The sequence below is a fragment of the Aethalodelphis obliquidens genome, unplaced genomic scaffold (assembly GCF_003676395.1).
Source record: "Aethalodelphis obliquidens isolate GAN/ISIS:26980383/991018 unplaced genomic scaffold, ASM367639v1 scaffold85, whole genome shotgun sequence".
NCBI lineage: Eukaryota > Metazoa > Chordata > Mammalia > Artiodactyla > Delphinidae > Aethalodelphis > Aethalodelphis obliquidens.
In genome coordinates this window covers 7,214,706-7,237,193 of record NW_020838029.1, presented here as the reverse complement: position 1 = coordinate 7,237,193, position 22,488 = coordinate 7,214,706, and the positions used below count along the sequence as shown (strand labels likewise).

The 22,488-nt window shown below is 40.6% G+C and overlaps 2 protein-coding genes and 1 non-coding gene across 6 annotated transcripts in view; 1 reads left to right on the top strand and 2 right to left on the bottom strand.

The window, feature by feature from the left end:
- GCNA (germ cell nuclear acidic peptidase) overlaps positions 1-1,968 on the bottom strand; it is a 21,984-nt gene extending 20,016 nt beyond the window's left edge. Inside the window, exon 1 of the mRNA XM_027093582.1 lies at positions 1,525-1,968. Within this exon, the coding sequence (XP_026949383.1) occupies positions 1,525-1,571 (47 nt within the window). The 5' untranslated portion in view covers positions 1,572-1,968. The remainder of the gene's footprint in view (positions 1-1,524) is intronic.
- A 3,716-nt stretch (positions 1,969-5,684) lies between these two features.
- The window catches only part of OGT (O-linked N-acetylglucosamine (GlcNAc) transferase), a 37,170-nt gene continuing 20,366 nt past the window's right edge, over positions 5,685-22,488 (bottom strand). For 2 of the 4 annotated variants that reach the window (XM_027093620.1, XM_027093621.1), the window contains exons 15-22: positions 17,974-18,099; positions 17,385-17,555; positions 17,155-17,271; positions 16,895-17,065; positions 15,099-15,251; positions 12,967-13,219; positions 12,621-12,744; positions 5,685-7,959 (exon numbers count right to left, since the gene is read on the bottom strand). In XM_027093620.1, coding sequence (XP_026949421.1) covers positions 7,785-7,959; positions 12,621-12,744; positions 12,967-13,219; positions 15,099-15,251; positions 16,895-17,065; positions 17,155-17,271; positions 17,385-17,555; positions 17,974-18,099 — 1,290 coding nt within the window. In that variant the 3' untranslated portion in view covers positions 5,685-7,784. Of the gene's footprint in view, positions 7,960-12,620; positions 12,745-12,966; positions 13,220-13,860; positions 13,913-15,098; positions 15,252-16,894; positions 17,066-17,154; positions 17,272-17,384; positions 17,556-17,973; positions 18,100-22,488 lie in introns of those variants that run through there. The other 2 variants (XM_027093622.1, XM_027093623.1) reach the window with 2 other exon arrangements.
- Positions 13,820-13,892, top strand: TRNAW-CCA (transfer RNA tryptophan (anticodon CCA)). Its single transcript has one exon. It is a non-coding gene; the product is annotated as a tRNA-Trp (tRNA).

Sequence of the window (22,488 nt, the reverse complement as noted above, 5' to 3'; positions counted from 1 at the left end):
AAAAAAAAAAAAAAAAAAAAAAAAAAAAAAAAAAAAAAAAAAGAACATGTACGATGCAACCACATTCTTGCACTTACGTATATGTATACAGAAATTAAATAAAATTGTCCTAAAAATGAAAGAAAAAGTCCTAGTAGTGAAATTACTGGGCCAAAGGACATGGGCATTTAAAATTTTGACATTGCCAGATTGCCCTCCAAAAAAGGTTGCACCAATTTATAGTCCCACCATGACTGTATGAAATTTCCCTACAAATTTGCCAACACTGGGTATTATCAAAAATTTTTTTTAATCTTTGCCAATCTGATATATGAAAAATGGTATCTCACTCATTTAAAATTCTTTCATTTCTTTAAGTAAAATAAAATTAAAAGTTGAATAAATTTTAATGTCTGTGAGCCATTTGTATTTTTTTCCCTGAGAACTACCTTCTAAAACTTTTGCTCATTTTCTGTTTGTTCACCTTTTTAAATTGTTGCTTTTATTTATTTATCTTTTGGCTACACCACGTGGTTTGTGGGATCTCAGTTCCCCGATCAGGGATTGAACCCTAGCCATGGCAGTGAAAGCCCGGAATCCTAACCACTAGGCCACCTGGGAACTCCATAATTGTTCCTTTTAAAAGTTCTTTGTAGATTAAGGAAGATAGCCTTTTATCATAAGTAATAAAAATATTTTTCCAGTTTGTTGTCATTTTTATGCTCTTGTTAGATATCAAATTTAGAAAGACCTTCCCCACTCCAAAATTACTGGAAACAAAATCCAGCTATATTTTCTAGCATTTTTAATGGTTTCATTTTTTATTTTTAAATATTTTATCCAAGTGTAATTTATTTTGGTATAAGGAGTGATGAGGTAAGAATCCAATTCTTATTGTTTTCCAAATGGTCAACCAATTATCTTCGAATTATTTGTCAATGAATCCATCTTTTCCCCAGTGATTTGAAATGTCATTTTTTCCATCATGAACTAAATTTTCATATGTATTTGGGTCTATTTCCAGACTCTCTAGTCTATGGTCTCTACTTTCTCCCATACCAGACACTTATCTGTATGCTTATCTTACCTGTGAAGGAGGAAAACAGAGCAGTGTTCTGGGAGAATGAAGACTTAGAGGAGATGAGGCAACTATCCTAAAATACCTATCCCAGAGAAGAAAAATACTTCACCTGCATACCTCAAGAGGGCAGCACTGCGAACACTGGGAGTAACAAAAGGACAGATTTGAAGTTCACCAGAATGAAGAACTTTCTAGAAATTACACATATTCAACACTGCATTGTGTTGCTTCATGAAGTTGTACACTCCTGGCCACTAAAAGAGCTGTTATACAGAGGATTCATGCATTGGATAGAAGCTGGACTCCCATGATTCTAAGCTCTCTTTTCACAATTCTCATTTTATGACTAACCAAATTATATACTCTGTAGACTCTAAGTGACATAAACATATACTTTTTGAGAAAGTCGTTTTGCCAACAGAGTAAGACTAAACTAAGAGAAAAGAGAATTTTTCAAATCTCACCAATCATCATCCTGGTTCTTCCAACGCCCATCCTCTGCTTTGGACATGTCCGCGTCTGTAGTCAGGACAAGGATATACGTTTGAAAGGAAACCAGAACCAGTTAGATGTTTCTACGTTCTGCATTTACCTTTGAGCAGCTTCTTCACCCCAACTTAAAGCCAAAACTTTGCTCTATGAAATGAGAAGTATTTAAATTTGTTTATTGCTGACCTTTCTCCCACCTTGCCCCACCAAGGTTCTTCGTTGATCCATTAGAAAGCCCAAAGCCCATAGCGGCCCCTGATGTTAAGCTGCCTCAACCACCACCTGTTATAGAGATGTGCAGGGAGGACAATCGTTCATTTATCAGCCCCCAGATCAATTTTCTCCCCACTGTAAGGCTTTTAGCATGTACTACTCTGTCCCCGGCCCAATGCTCTTCTGACCCTAAATGTATTCCCACCACCCCCTACATCACCACCGGCGCTCCCCTCTCCCCACATCTTCATTCCCCCTACTTCCGCCTCATGCCCCAAGGAAGTCTTCCATCAGGCTTTCACACGCTCCCACCCCCCACACCCCGCCACCCCCGTACCCTCCACCACCTCCCTACTCCTGCTCATAGCCAGGCTTACACAGACCAGGCCACACCCTGACACACATCTCAATCCAACTCACACTCTCCCCATCCCCCTACTCGCACGGGGAATCAGGTCACCTTCCCCCCACGCCTCCACGCCTCCACCAACTTCCAACTTCCGCCCCAACGGGGCCTCAAACTCTCCTCCGCACTCCGCCTCACCACCCCTCCGCTCCACCTCCTCTCTAAGCCCCCTCCACCTCTCCACCTCTTCCCTGCCCCCAACCCCCCGCCCCCCACCAGCTTTGCACCAATCAAGCCTAGACCCCTCCCCCCTCTTGCTCAGACCTCAGACACCTCCACTCACCCCCCCCACACACACACCCCTCCATCCCCTTGCTCCCGTCTCCTCTCCCCAGGAGGTCTTACACCAACAGGCCTAGGCCCTTCCCCCACTCCGGCCTGGAGCCAGTTTTGCACCATTAGGCCTAGGCCCCTCCCCCATCTCAGCACCCCCAGCCAGCCTTGCACCAATCAAGTCTCGACTCCTCTACTCCTCCCCCCACTCTCGCCTTCTCTCCCCAGGAGGTCTTACACCAACAGGCCTGGACCCCTCCCCCCTCCTGGCAGCTTTGCACCATCGGTCCTAGACCCATCCCCCCATCTCGCCTCCCAGCGCCCCCAGCCGGCCTTGCACCAATTGGGCCTTGACTCCTCCGCTCCCCGCTCCCACGCCCGTCTCTTGCCCCTAGCTGATCAGGCATCGACCGCCCCCATGCACACCCCTACCCATCCTCCACCTGCCCCTACTTCCACACATTACTCCAACCTCTATCAGCCTGCTGGCCTTCCACCACTCAGGCCTAGAGTCCCCCCTACAACTGTACGCCACCTCCCAGGCCTCTACTCCCTAATGCACCAACTGGTTACCTCTGCCCCCCATCCCCCGGAGTTAATATCACTAACACACACAAAAAAATTCCTTCTTCCAAAAGCTTAAAGTGGAAACGGGCAAAATATTTTGCCAAAATCTCAGTCTCAAGGCTCACGGACAGTGTCCAGGGCTTATGGTGGTCCTGACTTTAAGTCAGCTCAACTAGGACGAGCGTGAAGATTGTTTCTGCTTCGGTACTCTCCCTTCACCTACCTGCTTCTGCTGCCTCTGGCCCAATCGAATCGCCGCCGCTCTCCTCTGGGAGTGGAAGGTGTGCAACGCCCCGAGCAACTGTGAAACACGCTGCTTTTATAGAGCCCAGGCTCAGCGGGAGATAGGAACTGACGTATTCCCGCCCTCCCTGTACCCACCTATCACAGTGCGGTAAACCAGGCAATTTTCGCGGTTATGAACTCAAACTTGGCGCCCATTTATAGTGCTTCCGGAATCAAGCTTATCACTTCCACGAGGTATCCCTAATTTTACCGGAACGTACCATTTCACGCACAGGGTACAAGCCCATTTTTGTAGTTTGGCAATCCCTAAATTAATTTTTGGGGCGACAGGGAAAAACCGAGTCGAATCCTCCCGAACAAAGTTTCATCCTTGTGAGAACTTGGATAAGCGAGCCCCATTCCTTGCTTGAACTGCCCAACCAAGTCCATTAGCCCCCCTCCAAACAAAGCGGAGGCGCAGGGAGGCGCGGGGAGGCGCGGGGAGGCGCGGAGAGGCACGGAGAGAGGGGTGGAGGGAGGGGTGGGGGAGGGGTCAGACCCCCTTAATAAGAGGGAGGCAGCAACTCAGAAGTGTCAGGCAACACTGAACTATGATGTTTGCTTCCAGACCCCTCCGAACTCCGGAGATAAAGAGAAATTAGTTACTTGAAGCTTTCTGGCACTCACTCCCGACACACCAAGAATAACAAACGGGGGCAGCAAAGGCTTTCTAGATTGTGCCCGTTTCTCTGGCAAAAACCCATACATCTCATAATTTAAGCATTTGGCCAACAGAATACATATAAAACGTCCCTGCATTTAAAAACATTAATGACACTGAGCTTATTTCATGCTAGGTTCTGTTCCAAGTGTTTTTATATGAATTTAATCCTTACGACACTTTAAAAAAGTAGGCAGTGTTAGCACTCTCATTTTACAGAGATCACATGGCTAAAAAATGACAGGGAGCTAGAATGCAAATTCCAGCAGCACTAGTTAGTCTTAAGCACCAAACTGCCTACATATAAAAAGGTACTTTCTGGGGCTTCCCTGGTGGCGTAGTGGTTGAGTCCGCCTGCCGACGCAGGGAGCATGGGCTCGTGCCCCGGTCCGGGAGGATCCCACATGCCGCAGAGCGGCTGGGCCCGTGAGCCATGGCCGCTGAGCCTGCGCGTCCGGAGCCTGTGCTCTGCAACGGGAGAGGCCACAGCAGTGAGAGGCCCGAGTACCGAAAAAAAAAAGGTACTTTCTGAGTTGATGGGGAATGGGATAAGGGCTTATCATTATAACCTTATCACTTACAACAAACTTGCAAGTTTACCTCTACAAGCCTATTCCATAAAAATGGGGCTTACATAACTGTGTGCCTCAGAGGTTTGGGCAAAGAATCTGAACATTAGCTGTAGTTAATATTGTTAAGAGGCATGTGCTTCAAGTAAAGAGTGGGTTTAGGACTGGAATCAAATGGTAAGTTACACAAGTTTATTCAAGGTGCACAAGCAACTCCTTTAGACCGAAGGCAGGAGGAGCTGAAGTAGACTGGAAATAACTGATGCACATTCCTAATAGGCAGAAGAGGGTGGGGGTAAGAACTTATTTATGGGGACTTCCCTGGTGGTCCAGTGGTTAAGAATCCACCTTCCAATGCAGAGGACGCATGTTCGATCCCTGATAGGGGAACTAAGATCCCACATGCTGTGGGGCAACTAAACCTGCACGCCGCAACTACTGAGCCCACGCACTCTAAAGCCCGTGCACCACAACTAGAGAAGCCCATGCGCCACAACGAAAAGACCCTGCGTGCCACAAGGAGAAGACCCCACATGCCGCAACTAAGATCCGATGCAGTCAAATAAACAAACAGATATTAGAAAAAAAAAAAGAACTTATGACTAATCTATTGGACATCTTTCTTGCCCCATCTTCCAAGAAACAAACACTAACCCACATTAGGGCTTTGAGGGTCTCAATCCACAGAACTTGGGAGGTAAATTACCTAACATTTTATTGAAAAAAAATTGGTTATATCTCTGAGAAAACAGGCAGCTAAACAGCCTGTTCTGGTCCCTGATGCATGGATATCCTCCTCCCTCATACTGGTGGTTGAGTTCAATCACCATAGAGAGTGGGAAGGAATAGTCCACATAAAGAATGAGACTACAAGGGTAGATGAAGAAGCCAGAATGGTTATAAGCTGAACAGGAACAAACACAAATGCGTGTGCTGGGAGTCTCAGGCTTTGTTAAGTCTTAATGGATCATACACCAACCTGACCCATGCTCCACCACACTTGGCTGAGAAAACAAAATAATTCTTACTATCATAGCTGCACTGTGGGGAAATCTGGTCCTTCTGTTGTTTGCAGCTGTTCAAATATAGATTTCATAACTGGAGGACCCTATTGTTCCATCCAATGCTCAATTTAACAGAACACAAAATACATCAGCCATATTAAGGGCAAATCATTCATTTATTGTTTAAAGATTGCAAGACAACATCTGAATTTCTGTAGCACAATTTAAATGTTTTACTTTTTTGATAAAGCAGAGTATAATAGAAAAAACAATTAGTTTCCAGTAATATCTATATCTCTATTCAGAATTAAGTCTTCCACAGACATGTTACCTGGAAACAAAAGCCTGTTACAATAAGCAAAGCTTCAACCAGAGCGGCTACTTTTCGGGCCAGGGAAAGGTTCACCCCTATAGGAGGATGATGTGCTATGTAAAATGGCTGCAAGGTCACAGCCTTGAGGGCGTTGGAAGTCTATTATCCTATTCCACATTAAGTAGTTTGGTGAACTTCAAACGTCCGTTCATCTGCAACCAAGCTGGCAACCTTTAACTGATATTTCAAGCAGGTAAAAAATAAATTAAAAGAAATCCCTACACTGATGTTCCTTGATTTACACTGTTAAATGTTTCATTAACATGTAATTCTGGCTAAGAATTACATTTGAGACTCCTTGCTCAGATTTTGGTTAACAGTACAAATCTTTCAGAAATTCAAGTTCTTATTAATCAATTTGTCAGCTAGGATACATTCAGGCATCAGCTGCAACTACAGAATAGGTGCACTGCCTCAGCACTTTGGAAAGACATAATCTAGAACACTACTAGCAGACAAAATATCTGTTACTAGACAGCATATGTGCAGTACAGCAAGACAAAAACATATATTCATATGTTGGCTTGTTTAAGCCTCAAGCCCTCGATCCTTTGTTGAAATACAATAATTTTATTCCTATGGTTTTCAATACCAAAAACTCAACCTCCAGGAGGGCTAAAGTCTAATTTGTACTCCAAACCAAGTAGCAGTGCAGTTCGCTACTACTGAGGCTGAATCCATAAAGACTTCAAGACCACGTCCAGAAGACAAGTTATTATATATAATACCCTGGAAGGTCTGAAACATAATTATCATATACATAGCTGGTCCTTCAGAGCTTTTTACCTATAAAATGTTTTTTGATGAAAGTTATTTAATGTACTGGAGATAACTGTGACTTACTGATCAAATATTTGAATACTTATACTTACCTGGGATTTCATTTCTGCTGAAAGAAAAAGGAAGAACAGGACTCACTTAAAAAAAAACAAACTTTAGAAATGAAAGTAAAAATCGTATCACACACTATCACTTTTGGAAGCAGCATAGAGGGGCAGTCAACGGTAAAACACTGGTGAAATAGGTCAAAACTCTAGGCCAAAAATCCATTATTATTATCATCAGTGACAGTACCACAACTGTGCCCTTCAGAATTAATAATCACTCCTAAGAATCTTCATTTGGCACCAGATGATGTGTTTAAGAGAAACACTCTGGGAGGTTTTGAATCAGACTTGGGTTTTTGTTAGCCAAGTTACAGGAGAATTTTTAAAGTGAGGGGAAGGGAAGAAGGAAACGGACCAGAAAAAGAATTTAAGCCATCATCTATAAACCAACAAAGCACTGATAGTTCCAAACATTATGTCAGACACTAAAATGACTGATATAGGCTCAAGTGGTTTATAAAACCTATAAAAAGACTACACCAGCAAAGTCCCCATTTATCTGTAGAGTTCAGAAACTAAAACAAGGAATATTTTAGCTTAAAACCTTATCTCAAGAGAATTATATATACTTCACATGAATAAAAATACCTGAAACCAAACATTTTTAAAAGCTCCAATACCCAAAATATAAAGAAAAAAATTCAGAAGACTCAATCAATCCATGACAATCACAAAACGGCTGGGCAATCTCTATCTCCCTTCCACACTAACCATCCATCCCATGGAAGACCAAGGGAGATCAGACCTTCCAGACTTATGCAACACCTGGCTGCTGCAAAATTCTATGGAGACTCCTTGTGGAACAGCAGTTTCCCATCTCTTGTGTCTCTCCCTATCAGGATCATGCAGGAAGCAAGTCTGGCTGTGCTATTTCTTATCATTGTCTGTCACCCATCTGCAACATGATATTGTACAGATAAGTAAAAAGTAGTTCCCTTTCCCCCAGAAGGTTGAGGCTCAGGTACAGGGGTAATTCTCCTGTGCACACAGTCATTATTTAGGCCGACTCAGTGACTTCAACAGGCTTAATCATGTGATCAGGTTTGTTGCCAGCTGCATAATGCTCCCACATCTGTAGATAGAGCCGCTCTAGTTCCATTGTGTATTGTTTGGTGTTGAACAGAGGGCTAGATATTCTCTGCTTCCAGACTTTGCCACGAATTTTCTTCAGGCTGAATAATAAAAAGAGATCCAAGTTTACAAATCAGAGCAGAAACTCAGAACTAGCCCCCATAAACACCTAGACACCTTTATGGTAAATTACATAACCAAACTTTCTCTTCTGATTGGCCCTCCCTTACCTCAATGCTAAAAAAGTGAAAGGTCACAGCTAACATAATGTTAAACACTTATAATGGAGTTCACCTCCACGTCCCCTGAAAACACTGTTCTTTCCTAAATAAGCATATCCAAGAGACACCATGCTTTCTCCACTTCATCTTATTTCTACCTTTAAAATAAAAATAACACTTGGCAATGACACGTCTATTCCTACGTACTACTGGTTAGAACGTAAACTGTTTACCCTTTTAATACGCAACTTAGCAATGTGTCTATTAGAACCATAAATGTTCATAACCCTATGACCTATCAATAACTTTTAAATCTATTCAACAGAAATAATCTCAGACATACCTGACCATGCAAAGATGTTCACTGAAGCATCATTTACAATAGCTAAGGCACAAACATAAGATGGAAGTATTCATTTTATGAATGTTTTAATGAAATAGGAAAACACTCAAGGGGAAAAAATACAGTACGTCTACTGCTTTAATTTTCCCCTTGTACATGAACTGAGTTGTTTATTTAGATATTAAAAAAAAAGTGTTCCTAATATCACCAAGACTATGGTTCTGTTCAGAAACAGGAAAAAAAAAGCAATCAATTCTTCTGGGGAAAGAAGATAGAATTCTCTCTCTCCTCCTGTTGTGAATATATCATTTGTCATGAGACTATTCTTATACAGAGAGAGTTATTACTTTAGAACCAGAAGCTGGAATACTCTTGTGCATTTTAAAAAACAATTAATAGAAAGGTTGTTTTAATGTTTTTTTTTGCCAGAACTAGTAAAACAGCTATGCATATCTGTTGGCCTCAACCCAACCATGATCATATTAATGTTACCTTCCAAATAAAAATACCTTTGTGTTATTTTTAAAGTTCTGTATGTCAGCTTCCCTGGTGGTGCAGTGGTTAAGAATCTGCCTGCCAATGCAGGGGACACAGGTTCGAACCCTGGTCTGGGAAGATCCCACATGCCGCGGAGCAACTAAGCCTGTGCGCCACAACTACTGAGCCTGTGCTCCAAAGCCTACGAGCCACAACTACTGAGCCCGTGTGTCACAACTACTGAAGCCCGTGCACGTAGAGTCCGTGCTCCGCAACAAGAGAAGCCACCACAATGAGGAGCCCGCGCACCACAACGAAGAGCAGCCCCCGCTCGCCACAACTAGAGAAAGCCCGCGCGCAGCAATGAAGACCCAAAGCGGCCAAAAATAACTAAAATAAAATAAATTTAAAACTAAATAAATAAAGTTCTGTACGTCAATAGAATGGTTAAACTGTGGTACATCCATGCACTGAAATACTACTCAGCAATAAAAGGGAATGAACTACTGATATGAGCCAACAACACGGATGAATCTCAAAACATTATCCTGATTGAAAGAAGCCTTCAGAGTACATGCTGTATGATTCTATTTGTATAAGGTTCTAGAAAGGCAAGACTAAATAAATTATGGTGGAAAAAAAATTCTGAACAGTGGTTGTCTCTGAGGGTTGGTGAGGAGGACCAACTGAGAAGGGGTGTGAAGGAACTTTCTGGAGTGATGGTAATGTTCTACATGCTGTTGGAGGCCTGGGTTATAAAGGTATTTCTCAAAACTCACTTAAGATTTGTGTATTCCAATTTGGGATTAGCAGGTACAAACTACCATAGATAAAGTAAACAACAAGGTCCTACTGTACAGCACAGAGAACTATATTCAATATCCTATAATAAACCATAATGGAAAAGAATATGAAAAAGAATATACATGTGTATATAATATATATATATAACTGAATCAACTTTGCTGTACCCCAGAAACAACACTGTAAACCGACTATACTTCAACTAAAAAAGTAAAATTAAATTAATTTAAAAAAAGATTTGTGTATACACTGTATATAAATTCTGCCTCAAAAGACAAAAGAAACAAGTATTAAACTCTAGTTAATGATGGCCATTCTGAAGTATTTAGGGAGAATACTGATATCTGCAGTTTACTTCAAATAAGATGGATTTCTAAATGGATATAGGAATAAACAGATGGAATGTGATAAAAGTACAGTAAAATTATCAGTGGCAGAAGCTAGGTGGTAGGTATATAAGTGTTTATTATAAAATTGAACTTTTTCATAATAAAATGTTGGGAAAAAGTAGTGTATGAAGTCAACTAAGTTCCAAAAAGAAAATACACTAAATTATTTACTATAGTTATCTCTGGGATGATGGACATGTAAATTAATTTTTTAATGCCTGGGCTCAAAGTTTTCACTAGTTTTTCTTAGCTGTATATGATGTTCAGGGGAGAAAATTTTGAAAATGATAAATAAATGCTTAACATACATCTGTTGAATGCTTACTATGTACCAAGAACTGTTGTTAAGTGCTTTACGTGGAACACTTTTTCTCTTTTTTTAAACATCTTTATTGGAGTATAATTGCTTTACAATGTTGTGTTAGTTTCTGCTGTATAACAAAGTGAATCAGCTATGTGTATACATATATCCCCATATCCCCTCCCTCTTGCGTTTCCCTCCCACCCTTCCTATCCCACCCCTCTAGGTGGTCACAAAGCATCGAGCTGATCTCCTCCTGTGCTATGCGGCTGCTTCCCACTAGCTATCTATCTTACATTTGGTAGTGCATCCATGTCAATGCTACTCTCTCACTTCGTCCCAGCTTACCCTTCCTTCCCCCTCCCCGTGTCCTCTAGTTCACTCTCTACGTCTGCATCTTTATTCCTGTCCTGTTCCCTAGGTTCTTCAGAACCTTTTTTTTTTTTTTAGATTCCATATGTGTGTTAGCATACGGTATTTGTTTTTCTCTTTCTGACTTCACTCTTTATGACAGTCTCTAGGTCCATCCACCTCACTACAAATAACTCAATTTTGTTTCTTTTCATAGCTGAGTAATATTCCATTGTATATATGTGCCACATCTTCTTTACCCATTCATCTGTCAATGGACACTTAGGTTGCTTCCATGTCCTGGCTATTGTACATAGAGCTGCAGTGAACATTGTGGTACATGTCTCTTTTTGAATTATGGTTTTCTCAGGGTATATGCCCAGGAGTGGAATTGCTGGGTCATATGGTAGTTCTATTTTTAGTTTTTTAAGGAACCACCATACTGTTCTCCATAGTGGCTGTATCAATTTACATTCCCACCAACAGTGCAAGAGGGTTCCCTTTTGTCCACACCCTCTCCAGCATTTACTGTTTGTAGATTTTTTGATGATGGCCATTCTGACCGGTAACACTTTTTTTTAATCCTCACATCTCTGCAAGGTAGGTACTATCATTCATCCCCATTTTGCAGATGGAAAAACCAAGGCACATAGAGACTAACTTGTCCAAAGTCACAAAGCTTGTGAGAGAGCCTGGATTCAAACCCAGGAAGTCTGACTCAAAGAGGGTGCTTCTTTAAACTTCTACATAATATGCTACTTGTCAGAAAACACAAAGAAAAAAAAAAATCACATGTAATACCCAAAGAAAAATCTCATTTAAGAGATAAACACTATTTTATTGTATGGATAAAGCATCATCTATTTAAGCATCATCTCTCTAATTCCCACCCATTTGGGGGCATTTAAGTCATGCCCAAATATTATCACAAGGATATTCTTAGGGTCAAAGGTCTAGCTTTTTTTTTTTTTTTTTAAGGGCTCTGAAAAGACTACCAATTTACTCACCAATGTATGAAAAGGTCAGCACCTCAGTGCTCCCTCATCATTGGTATCATATTAAAAATCTTTTATTTTATAGGTAAATAATGGGTGTACCTCAATGTTATTTTATTTCTACTAGGGAATTCTCTGGTGGTCCAGTGGTTAGGACTCCACGCTTTCACTGCCGAGGGCGTGGGTTCAATCCCTGATCAGGGAACTAAAATCCCACAAGGCAGGTGGCAAGGCCAATAAATTAAAAAATAAATATTTATTTCTACTACAGAGGTTGAAACTTCCTTGTTAACCATTTGTATTTCTACTTTAGTCAGTTGTCATTTCTTTGCTTACTTTCCTATTAAGGGATTTAAAATGTAAATATTCTTCAGTCTTTATATAGCCAGGCTATTAATATTTGACATTAAGGAACAGATTTTTTTCCCTCTTGTTTGCCTTTTAATTTTCTTTTTTTTTATTGAAATATAGCTAGTTTACATCTTTTAATTCTCTTGACTTACTTTTATTCAGCATTTACTCTACATAGTGAAACCTAATGATCACTTTATTTATGGAAGTTTAAAAAGTTCTTCTCAGGACTCCCCTGGCGGTCCAGTGGTTAAGACTCCATGCTTCCACTGCAGGGAGCACAGGTTCGATCCCTGGCCGGGGAAGTAAGATCCCGCACGCCGCATAGTGCGGCCACAAAAATAAATAACAAGTTAAATTAAATTAAAATAATAAAAAGTCCTTCTCCCATCCAGAGAGCATACAACTAATTCATTTATTTTATATTACCCTTATTTTATGATTTCACTTCATAACACCTATATTCTCTCTAAATTTTTCTTGTTTCCTTCACCTCACCATATAATTTGTTCACGGAAAAGTTTACTTACTATTCTAGATCAGTTCCCAGTTTCACAGCTATGTCTTCATATTCTTGTCTATTTTTAGCAATAAGCTCAAGACAGCCTAAACAAGTGAGCTGGGAAGCTGCAACTCGGGAAGCAAGAGTCTCTCCTGCAATAAGAAAGATAACAACTGCACATCTGAGAATGCAAATAGCACACAGTTATTAATGTTATTTATGTTAAATATCCACACGATGCAGATGAAGAGTGTTCAGACTTGAACAAGTCTCATTTTCTATCATCTTGCCCTAAATGTTGCTTCTAGTACATATGATTTCACCTGAAGTGTCTCTCCCAAGGAGATTTTAAAAAGAACAAGGAAGCAACTCACCTGGCATAGTCACCATGGGTGTCCCTGCCCAAAGGACATCCATCCCTGTGGTGTGTCCATTACAGAGTGGAGTGTCCAAGCAGACATCAGCCAGCTGGCCTCTCCGAACATGTTCCTCTTTAGGAGCAACAGGTGAAAAAATGATACGGTTCTGGGGAAGGCCCATATTTTGTGCGTACTGTTGAATGTTAGGTTCTCCTACTGCTGGAAAACGCAACAGCCACAGTACACTATTGGGAACACGCTTCAGAATCTAAAATAGGGAAAACAAGAGCAAGTATTAATAGCAGCTCTGCCCTTCTCAAGAAAGGCTCCCATAAATTTCTAGTAATTCTACCATACTCTATTCTTTTCACCCAGATAGCAGCCTACCGTGAACTTAAGTCTTTCTTTCACATAGATGAATTAGATCAACTGAGCTATAGGTTCCTGTTCTGCTTAGCTGTCCCCAAAGACAGTTCAAAGAAAGAGGAGACTGATGCAAGAAGACAAAACAAGTTACTAATTGGCAAAATCTGAGGCAGCTATGTCCTGTGGGAATTGATACTAGGAGTGATTTTTGTCCATGAGATAGGAATTTTCCATTTCAAATTTTAAATCCCCCACCATGGTACAACAAATAAAGTTAGTTCACACCTGCCAAACTTTATTTGCCTAATCTAGATCAGGGGTCAGCAGACATTTTCTGTAAAGGACCAGAGAGCAAATACTGTTGCTTTTGATGGCCAACATGGACTGTGTCATAACTATTCAATTCTGCCCTTGTCACTGGAAAGCCATAGACAATATGTAAGTAAGTAGGCATGGCTGTGTGTCAATAAAATTTTATTTACAAAAACAAGCAGCTGGGACTTCCCTGGTGGTCCAGTGGTTAGGACTCCATGCTTCCACTGCAGGGGGCTCAGGTTCGATCCCTGGTCAGGGAACTAAGATTCCGCATGCCACACTGCCAAAATAAAAAAACAAACAAAAAAACAAGCAGTGGACTGGATTTGGCTCATCGGCCATAGTTTGCCAACCCGATTTAGACCTACATCTACTCAATGTATCATACAAGTTCACCATCCCATCTCTGAAAGCCATGAGAACAGATGGATTTCAGAATTTAGAATATTTCAGATTTTTAAGAAGTAGTACAGTATATATAGATTACATAACACTCTCAGCGGCAACTCCCTGCAAACCAACATATTAGTATCTCTGCATCAAGATGTAGGAATATTCATACCAAATGGAATAAATAAAGAATCATAAATAGCCTAACATCAGTTCAGGCAGTGTGGCTGCCAACCAAATAAATTTACCACAAACTTATGAAGATGCTTTTGGTTTTCAGGTTTTTTGAAATGGGGAAGTGAAGATTCAGGGATAGTAAACCTGTACTCATCTGCTTCCTCTTCTCCACCCTCCCTCGTCCTTTAAAAAAAGAAAACAGACCAAAAAACCCAGATATTAATCAGAAAAAAAGTCAACCAAGAACTATCTCCATTTTAGGCTCTATGGAAAAAGAGGCAGATATGGATAGCAAAGTTTAGAAGCTTCAGAGGTCCTGCTTATGCAAACTGGTATGATGAAATGACTGAGAAGTAACGGCATAAGCCAATTCCTTCCTGGTTCTAACTCTACAATATTGCAAGAATGATGTAAAATGTGGATGAGTATACGTAACAGCTTTGCTATCAGCTTAGACCATGGGTTGGCAAACTATAGCCTATGAGCCAAATCTGGCATATTGCCTGTTTTTGTAAATAAAAACTTATTGGAACATACCTATACTCATTCATTTATATAATGAGTATGGTGTTTTCTTGCTACAACGGCAGAATTGAGTAGGTGTGACAGAGAGTATAGACTGCAAAACCAAAAATATTTACCACCTGGCCTTTTAAGAAAAAGTTTGCTGATCCCTGCGTTTGAACACATAAATTTTAAAAGTTCATTATATGATATTTAGACACTTGAAGGACAAATCAAAAATTGCTGAAATCTACAGCTCTTTTGAAGATTATCACAATAATCTAGCACAACAGCTCCTGAATGGGAGGATGGGGTGGCAGCCTCAGCAAGACGACCTATATACAGAATCTTTACGCGAATCTCTGGACATTAATAATGAATCTACACACACTCACATTTGCCCACATCTGCAAAGTAGATGGGTCAATTTTATATAACTGATTAAAGTTACAGTACACAATGGCATCTTCTGGTAACCCGTACTGAGAACGTGTGGTTACAATAATGGTACGGGGAACCTCCTCTCCAGTGGCAGCCTTATTGTTGATCTAGAACAAGAAAAAATATATGATTATATTTAAAGTAAACATGGTCCGATATTTTTCTTTTCTTTTCAATATTTGTTTATTTATTTATTTGGCTGCTTCAGGTCTTAGTTGTGGCACGCAGGATCTTCGTTGCACCATTGCAGCATGTGGGGTCTTTAGTTGCAGCATGCGGGATCTAGTTCCCTGACCAGGGATCGAACCCAGGTCCCCTGCATTGGGAGCACGGAGTCTTAACCACTGGACCACCAGGGAAGTCCCCAATCTGATTATTTTTCAATCAATAAACAATCCTTACGATGCAAACTGGTATAACCATTAAAAGTAATGTCGTTGAACTATAATGAGAATATATTCATGACACATTAAGTTAAAGGAAAAAAGTTAGAGCATTATCTTAATTTGGGGGGGACTGCACTATGAAACATCTCACTCTAGCCAAAAAGTTCTCTTCAAAACCCTATTAGTCCAACAGCAAGCTTTTGCTCACTCTTTTCTCCATGTATGAAATATCCTTTTCTAAATCACACCCACCTTTCAAGACTAAACTTAAATTACTGAAAAATCTCTACTAAAACTGCCTCTCCTCATTGTTCAGCTCTATTTCTGAGCATCTACATACACAATTACAGTCTTATCTTGCAATTCCCACACATCTGGGTAGTGCCTTACCTTGTTATGTAACTATTCCAGGTGTGATAGACATCTCATACATTACGGGCATTGTGTTGTTCTACACTCAAAATTCTTTGTACCTGTGCACTTCAAGAAGTATGCTTTTTTTTCCTTGAGTCAAGCATGTCTGCCCTATTGTTTCAAAGGACAGTTCAGGCCTAATACACATTACGGGTGATTAATTCCTTTACCTTAATTCATTTCAAGCATTCTTTGTATAAACTGCTATACCACTAAAACTGTTAACTCCTAAAGAGGTCAGAGATCCTTGCCTTATGATCTCTTGACAGAGTTACATATTCACTTATTCAAGTATGCAATATATAATATTGGGTTGGCCAAAAAGTTCATTCGGATTTTTCATACAAGCTTACAAAAACACCTGAACGAACTTTTTGGCCAACCCAATATTTACTCAGCACGTATTTCATTATTGTGGCTAAGACACGGACCCTAAAGTAATTCAATTCAGTGGAGAATACATACAAACCCAGGGAATTATAATGTGTTGTGCTGGATGTAAAGATATATCCCAAATACTACAAGAACAGAGAATACAGGTACCAATGGAGCAGGGAAGGAGAGGTCAGGGATATGGACAGAAACAGATTCCTGGCGGAGTTGTCTGAACTGAAAGTCTTAAAGATGAGTAAGATTTAACTGGGGAAAGGATGAGTTACAGAAGCAAGACACTGTATGATGCCTACAGACAGTTCACCGTTGGTGAGAGTAAAGCCACAGGCAGAGAATAACAAGGTATTAACACAGAAGACTCTCATTAAGTAACCTGCTGGCTGAATCCAAGAGACTTTTAAAATCAAACAAACCTATATAAGATGCCAGTTTCCACTGAATTCATTTCCTCATCTATAAAACGGAAGTAATGATGCTTACCTCCTAGAGTTATGAGATGTAAAGAAGATAAATGTATACTTGGTGGTAGATAGTATGTTCTATTATTCTCTTCTCACCTGGGTAGTTGCCAGTCCATTGCTAATACTGAATCCATTAATTGTTATCTGAATTTGTCCTCTGTTAATCATTTCAATAACTGCTTCTGCAATAGTATTCATAGGAATGACAGGCATATTAAGAGCTGTATTACTGCTGTCTGCGTTGTCTCCTCCATCAGGACATTTCATCTTAAAATAATTACACAAAATACATCATTAGGGAAAGATCCCAAATGCAGATAACTTAATTTCAATGACAGTATTGACCAGGTTCTGACCTTGACAATTTTCACATCTGGTAGACTATCAAGAAATGCTTTGAGGTCGATGCCATTCAGCACAATCCGATTGTCATAAATGTGCCCATTGGACTTAAAATCGATGACTGCTTTTTTCTAATTGAAAAAAAAGTTTCAGACATATCTTTTAGGATGCACAGGAACAGCAGCAAGGAAATAAATGACTACAGTTCTTTGCAATTCCCCTATAGCACTGTTTTTCTACCTACCTTCAGGTGAGGGAACATATTAGCATGATCACCAATAAAGAAAGTATGGGGCATATAAGCCAGTTTCTCAGAATACTGCTCAGCAACTTCAGCAGGTGAAGTTTCCTGATCAGTGATGATATAATCCATGAAAAGCGCGCCACTAGTCCCAGGGTACCCCAGCCACATTGCCTAAAAGAAAAAAAAAAAAAATCAGACCAAAAACTGACTAAGAACCTTCAGCAAAATAGCTTAAAATTAAATAAGTAAACAAACAACCAAGGAGGGTGGACTTCCTTAGCCAAGAGCAATCAAGTAATATTTTAGACTAAACTTCTAAGTGCTAAACCGTTTTTCCAATTTACAAGACAGAACAACGGTTTACATCCAACTACAAATTGCATGTCTCCATATACATGTTCCTGTGGGCACTGTGTTCTCACTCAAAATTCTTTGTCCCTGTTCATTTTCAAGAACTACACTTTTTTTTCATAAGTCAAGCATGTCTGTCCTATTGTTTCAAAGGACAGTTAACCAAAGAGGGGAAAAAACCTATCACTGTCTTCTTAGCCCAATAAACACTGTGAGTAATTATCATTATTTCCTTTACCTGAATAGGAGCTGGCCTGAGAGCAAAGAGTTCATTTCGAGCACCCTTGGTATAACCATTCATATTTACAAGGATGTGTATACCATCTTGATGAATGCGATCAGCTGCTTTTCCATTGCATGGAATCTATGGAAAAAAAAAATAAGAACTTATACTATGTATAATCTAAAACTGATTCAATTAGTCTTAATGGCATTGAACAGAATTCAAATTCCCAGAGGCAAAAGTGGTAACAACACAAATTACATTAATGCAGGGTAAAAACATGGTTAAGTACCATTAAAATGGGCCCACAGCATTACACAAACAGGATACAGAGGAAGGAGAGTTTACCTCTAGACTGAACGTATGAACAACTAGGCTTGGGACTTGCCTGGTGGGTCAGTGGTTAAGAAACCGCCTGCCAATGCAGGGGACACGGGTTCGAGCCCCGGTCCGGGAAGATCCCACACACTGCGGGGCAACTAAGCCCGTGTGCCACAACTACTGGAGCCTACATGCCTACAGCCTGCGCTTTGCAACAAGAGAAGCCACTGCAATGAGAAGCCCGTGCACTGCAACAAAGAGTAGCCCTCGCTCGCCAAAACTAGAGAAAGCCCGCACACACCAACAAAGACCCAACGCAACCAAAAAAAAAAACAAAAAAACTAGGCTTCATAGAGGAGTTGATATTTGAAATGGGCCTTCAAAGATGGATAGGAGGACTTCCCTGGTGGCGCAAGTCATTAAGAATCCACCTGCCAATGCAAGGGACACGGGTTCGAGCCCTGGTCCGGGAAGATCCCACACACTATGGGGCAACTAAGCCCATGTGCCACAACTACTGAAGCCCGCGTGCCTAGAGCCCATGCTCGACAACAAGAGAAGCCACCGCAATGAGAAGCCCACGCACCCCAACAAAGAGTAGCCCCCGCTCGCCACAACTAGAGAAAGCACACACACACCAACAAAGACCCAATGCAGCCAAAAATAAATAAATAAATAAAAATTTTAAAAAGATGGACAGGAGTTTGAGGAAGCTGGACAGAATACAATCTCAACAGAGAACTGTATGAATAAAGAACCAGAGTAAAGTGCATGGTAGGTTTAAAAAATGGGTAGATCACTTCTATTTGATATAGGGTATAACTGAGGGCTAATGATGGGTGAAAAGCTCTGGCAAACAAGGTTGTTTGTTTAGAAAGGTTGCGAAGGCCACACTGAAGAGCTTGGACTTCATATAGGCACACCAATGTTCACTGCAGCACTATTTACAATTGTCAAGATATGGAAGTAACCTAAGTGTCCATCAATGGATGAATGGAAAAAGAAGATGTGGTATATATACACAGTGGAATATTCCTCAGCCATTTAAAAGTTGCCAGAGGGAAGGGAGGGAGGGGGCAAAATAGGTGAACAGGATTAAGTAGTACAAACCTCCAGATATAAAACAAGCAAGCCACAGGGATACAACATACAACATGAGAAATATGGTCAATAATACTGCAATAACTTTGTATGGGGACAGGTGGTTACTAGACTTATCATGGTGATTTCATAATGTATGCAAATAACTATGTAGTACACCTGAAACTAACATAACACTATACGTCAACTACATTTCAATTTTTATATATATATATATATATATATATATATATAAAATTAATAAATATATATTTTTAAAGAGTTTAGACTTCAGTCAATAAGCAGTGAATCCTAAAAGGTGTCAGAGGTGGAGGGCCATATTCTTCTTGGTCAGAGTCCAACCCTACATCAAAAATGGTCAGGTATATTTCCAAAGCAACAGCCATAACACAAAAGACGTTGGTAGAAATTATTTATGAAATGACAAGAGGCTCACAATCCTTCTGCTAGGACTTCAATGATTCATATATATGAATTACTGGGTATACCATACATACCTCTGTTAGTCACCAAAGTGGCCAACAGCGTCTATAAGAAAAAACTCTAGTCCATACCTGCAGCAAATTCATTCCCTCACAGGTTTCAATATTAATTTATCATAAAACTTTTGCTCCTAGAGGAAACAGCAATGGAGCAAGTATAAGAAATAAAGAAAACCAAAGGCAAAGGCCCTTTTTTTTTCCCCCTCTCCCGTCGCGGAGCACAGGCTCCGGACGCGCAGGCTCAGCGGCCATGGCTCATGGGCCCAGCCGCTACGCAGCATGTGGGATCTTCCCGGACCGGGGCACGAACCCATGTCCCCTGCATCGGCAGGCGGACTCTCAACCACTGCGCCACCAGGGAAGCCCGGCAAAGGCCCTTTAAATGACTTTTTTGTTCTTCTTCCAAGCCACCATTTTGCTCAATTTATTCAGGTAATATTAGGTATCTACTGTCACAAGTGCTAGCTCAATCCGCAGAGAAGTTTTACGACCACACACAAATACACCATATTTCTATTTCATTTGCAAACTCAGCAAAAATCCATGCTGATTATAAATGCAATGTAATAAATGTAAACAATCAAGGAAATAAGATCGAAGCAATTGCCCACAGGTATGTAGTAGCTGATGTTAAATATCTGTCATGGAAAATACTGAGGATATGGGCTTCTCTGGTGGCGCAGTGGTTAAGAATCTGCCTGTCAATGCAGGGGACACAGGTTTGAGCCCTGGTCCGGGAAGATCCCACATGCCATGGAGCAACTAAGCCCGTGTACCACAACTACTGAGCCTGTGCTCTAGAGCTCACGAGCCACAACTACTGTGCCCACGTGCCACAACTACTGAAGCCCACGCGCCTAGAGCCTGTGCTCCACAACAAGAGAAGCCACCGCAATGAGAAGCCTGTGCACCGCAATGAACAGCAGACCCCACTCACCACAACTAGAGAAAGCCCATGGGCAGCAATGAAGACCCAAAGCGGCCAAAAATAAATAAATTAATTAAATTTAAAAAAGAAAATTGAGGATACAAGCTACACACCAACAGTTTTATTCACTATTTGCTCAAAATAAAAAGTTGGAAGTACAAGCCTCTAAGATAGCCTCATCCACCAGACAGCAGAAGCAAGAATCCTGCAGCCTGTGGAACAAAAACCACATTCACAGAAAGATACACAAGATGAAAAGGCAGAAGGCTATGTACCAGATGAAGGAACAAGATAAAACGCCAGAAAAACAACTAAATGAAGTGGAAATAGGCAACCTTCCAGAAAAAGAATTCAGAATAATGACAGTGAAGATGATCCAGGACCTCGGAAAAAGAATGGAGGCAAAGATTGAGAAGATGCAAGAAATGTTTAACAAAGGCCTAGAAGAATTAAAGAACAAACAAACAGAGATGAACAATACAATAATTGAAATGAAAACTACACTAGAAGGAATCAATAGCAGAATAACTGAGGCAGAAGAACGGATAAGTGACCTGGAAGACAGAATGGTGGAATTCACTGCTGTGGAACAGACTAAAGAAAAAAGAATGAAAACAAATGACAGCCTAAGAGACGTCTGGGACAACATTAAACGCAACAACATTCGTATTATAGGGGTCCCAGAAGGAGAAGAGAGAGAGAAAGGACCAGAGAAAATATTTGAAGAGATTATAGTCAAACACTTCCCTAACATGGGAAAGGAAATAACCACCCAAGTCCAGGAAGCACAGAGAGTCCCATACAGGATAAACCCAAGGAGAAACATGCTGAGACACACAGTAATCAAACTGGCAAAAATTAAAGACAAAGAAAAATTATTGAAAGCAACAAGGGAAAAACGACAAATAACATACAAGGGAACTCCCATAAGGTTAACAGCTGCTTTCTCAGCAGAAACTCTACAAGCCAGAAGGGAATGGCATGACATACTTAAAGTGATGAAAGGGAAGAACTGACAACCAAGATTACTCTACCTGGCAAGGATCTCATTCAGATTTGATGGAGAAATCAAAGGCTTTATAGACAAGCAAAAGCTAAGAGAATTCAGCACCACCAAACCAGCTCTACAACAACTGCTAAAGGACCTTCTCCGAGTGGGAAACACAAAAGAAAAGGACCTACAGAAACAAACCCAAAATAATTAAGAAGATGGTCACAGGAACACACATATCGATAATTACCTTAAAAGTGAATGGATTAAATGCTCCAACCAAAAGACACAGGCTCGCTGAGTGGATACAAAAACAAGACCCATATATATGCTGTCTAGAAGAGACCCACTTCAGACCTAGGGACACATAGAGACTGCAAGTGAGGGGATGGAAAAAGATATTCCATGCAAATGGAAATCAAAAGAAAGCTGGAGTAGCAATACTCATATCAGATAAAATAGACTTTAAAATGAAGAATGTTACAAGAGACAAGGAAGGACACTACAAAATGATCAAGGGACCAATCCAAGAAGAAGATATAACGATTATAAATATATATGCACCCAACATAGGAGCACCTCAATATATAAGGCAACTGCTAACAGCTATAAAAGAGGAAATCGACAGTAACACAATAAGAGTGGGGGACTTTAACACCTCACTTACACCAATGGACAGATCATCCAAACAGAAAATTAATAAGGAA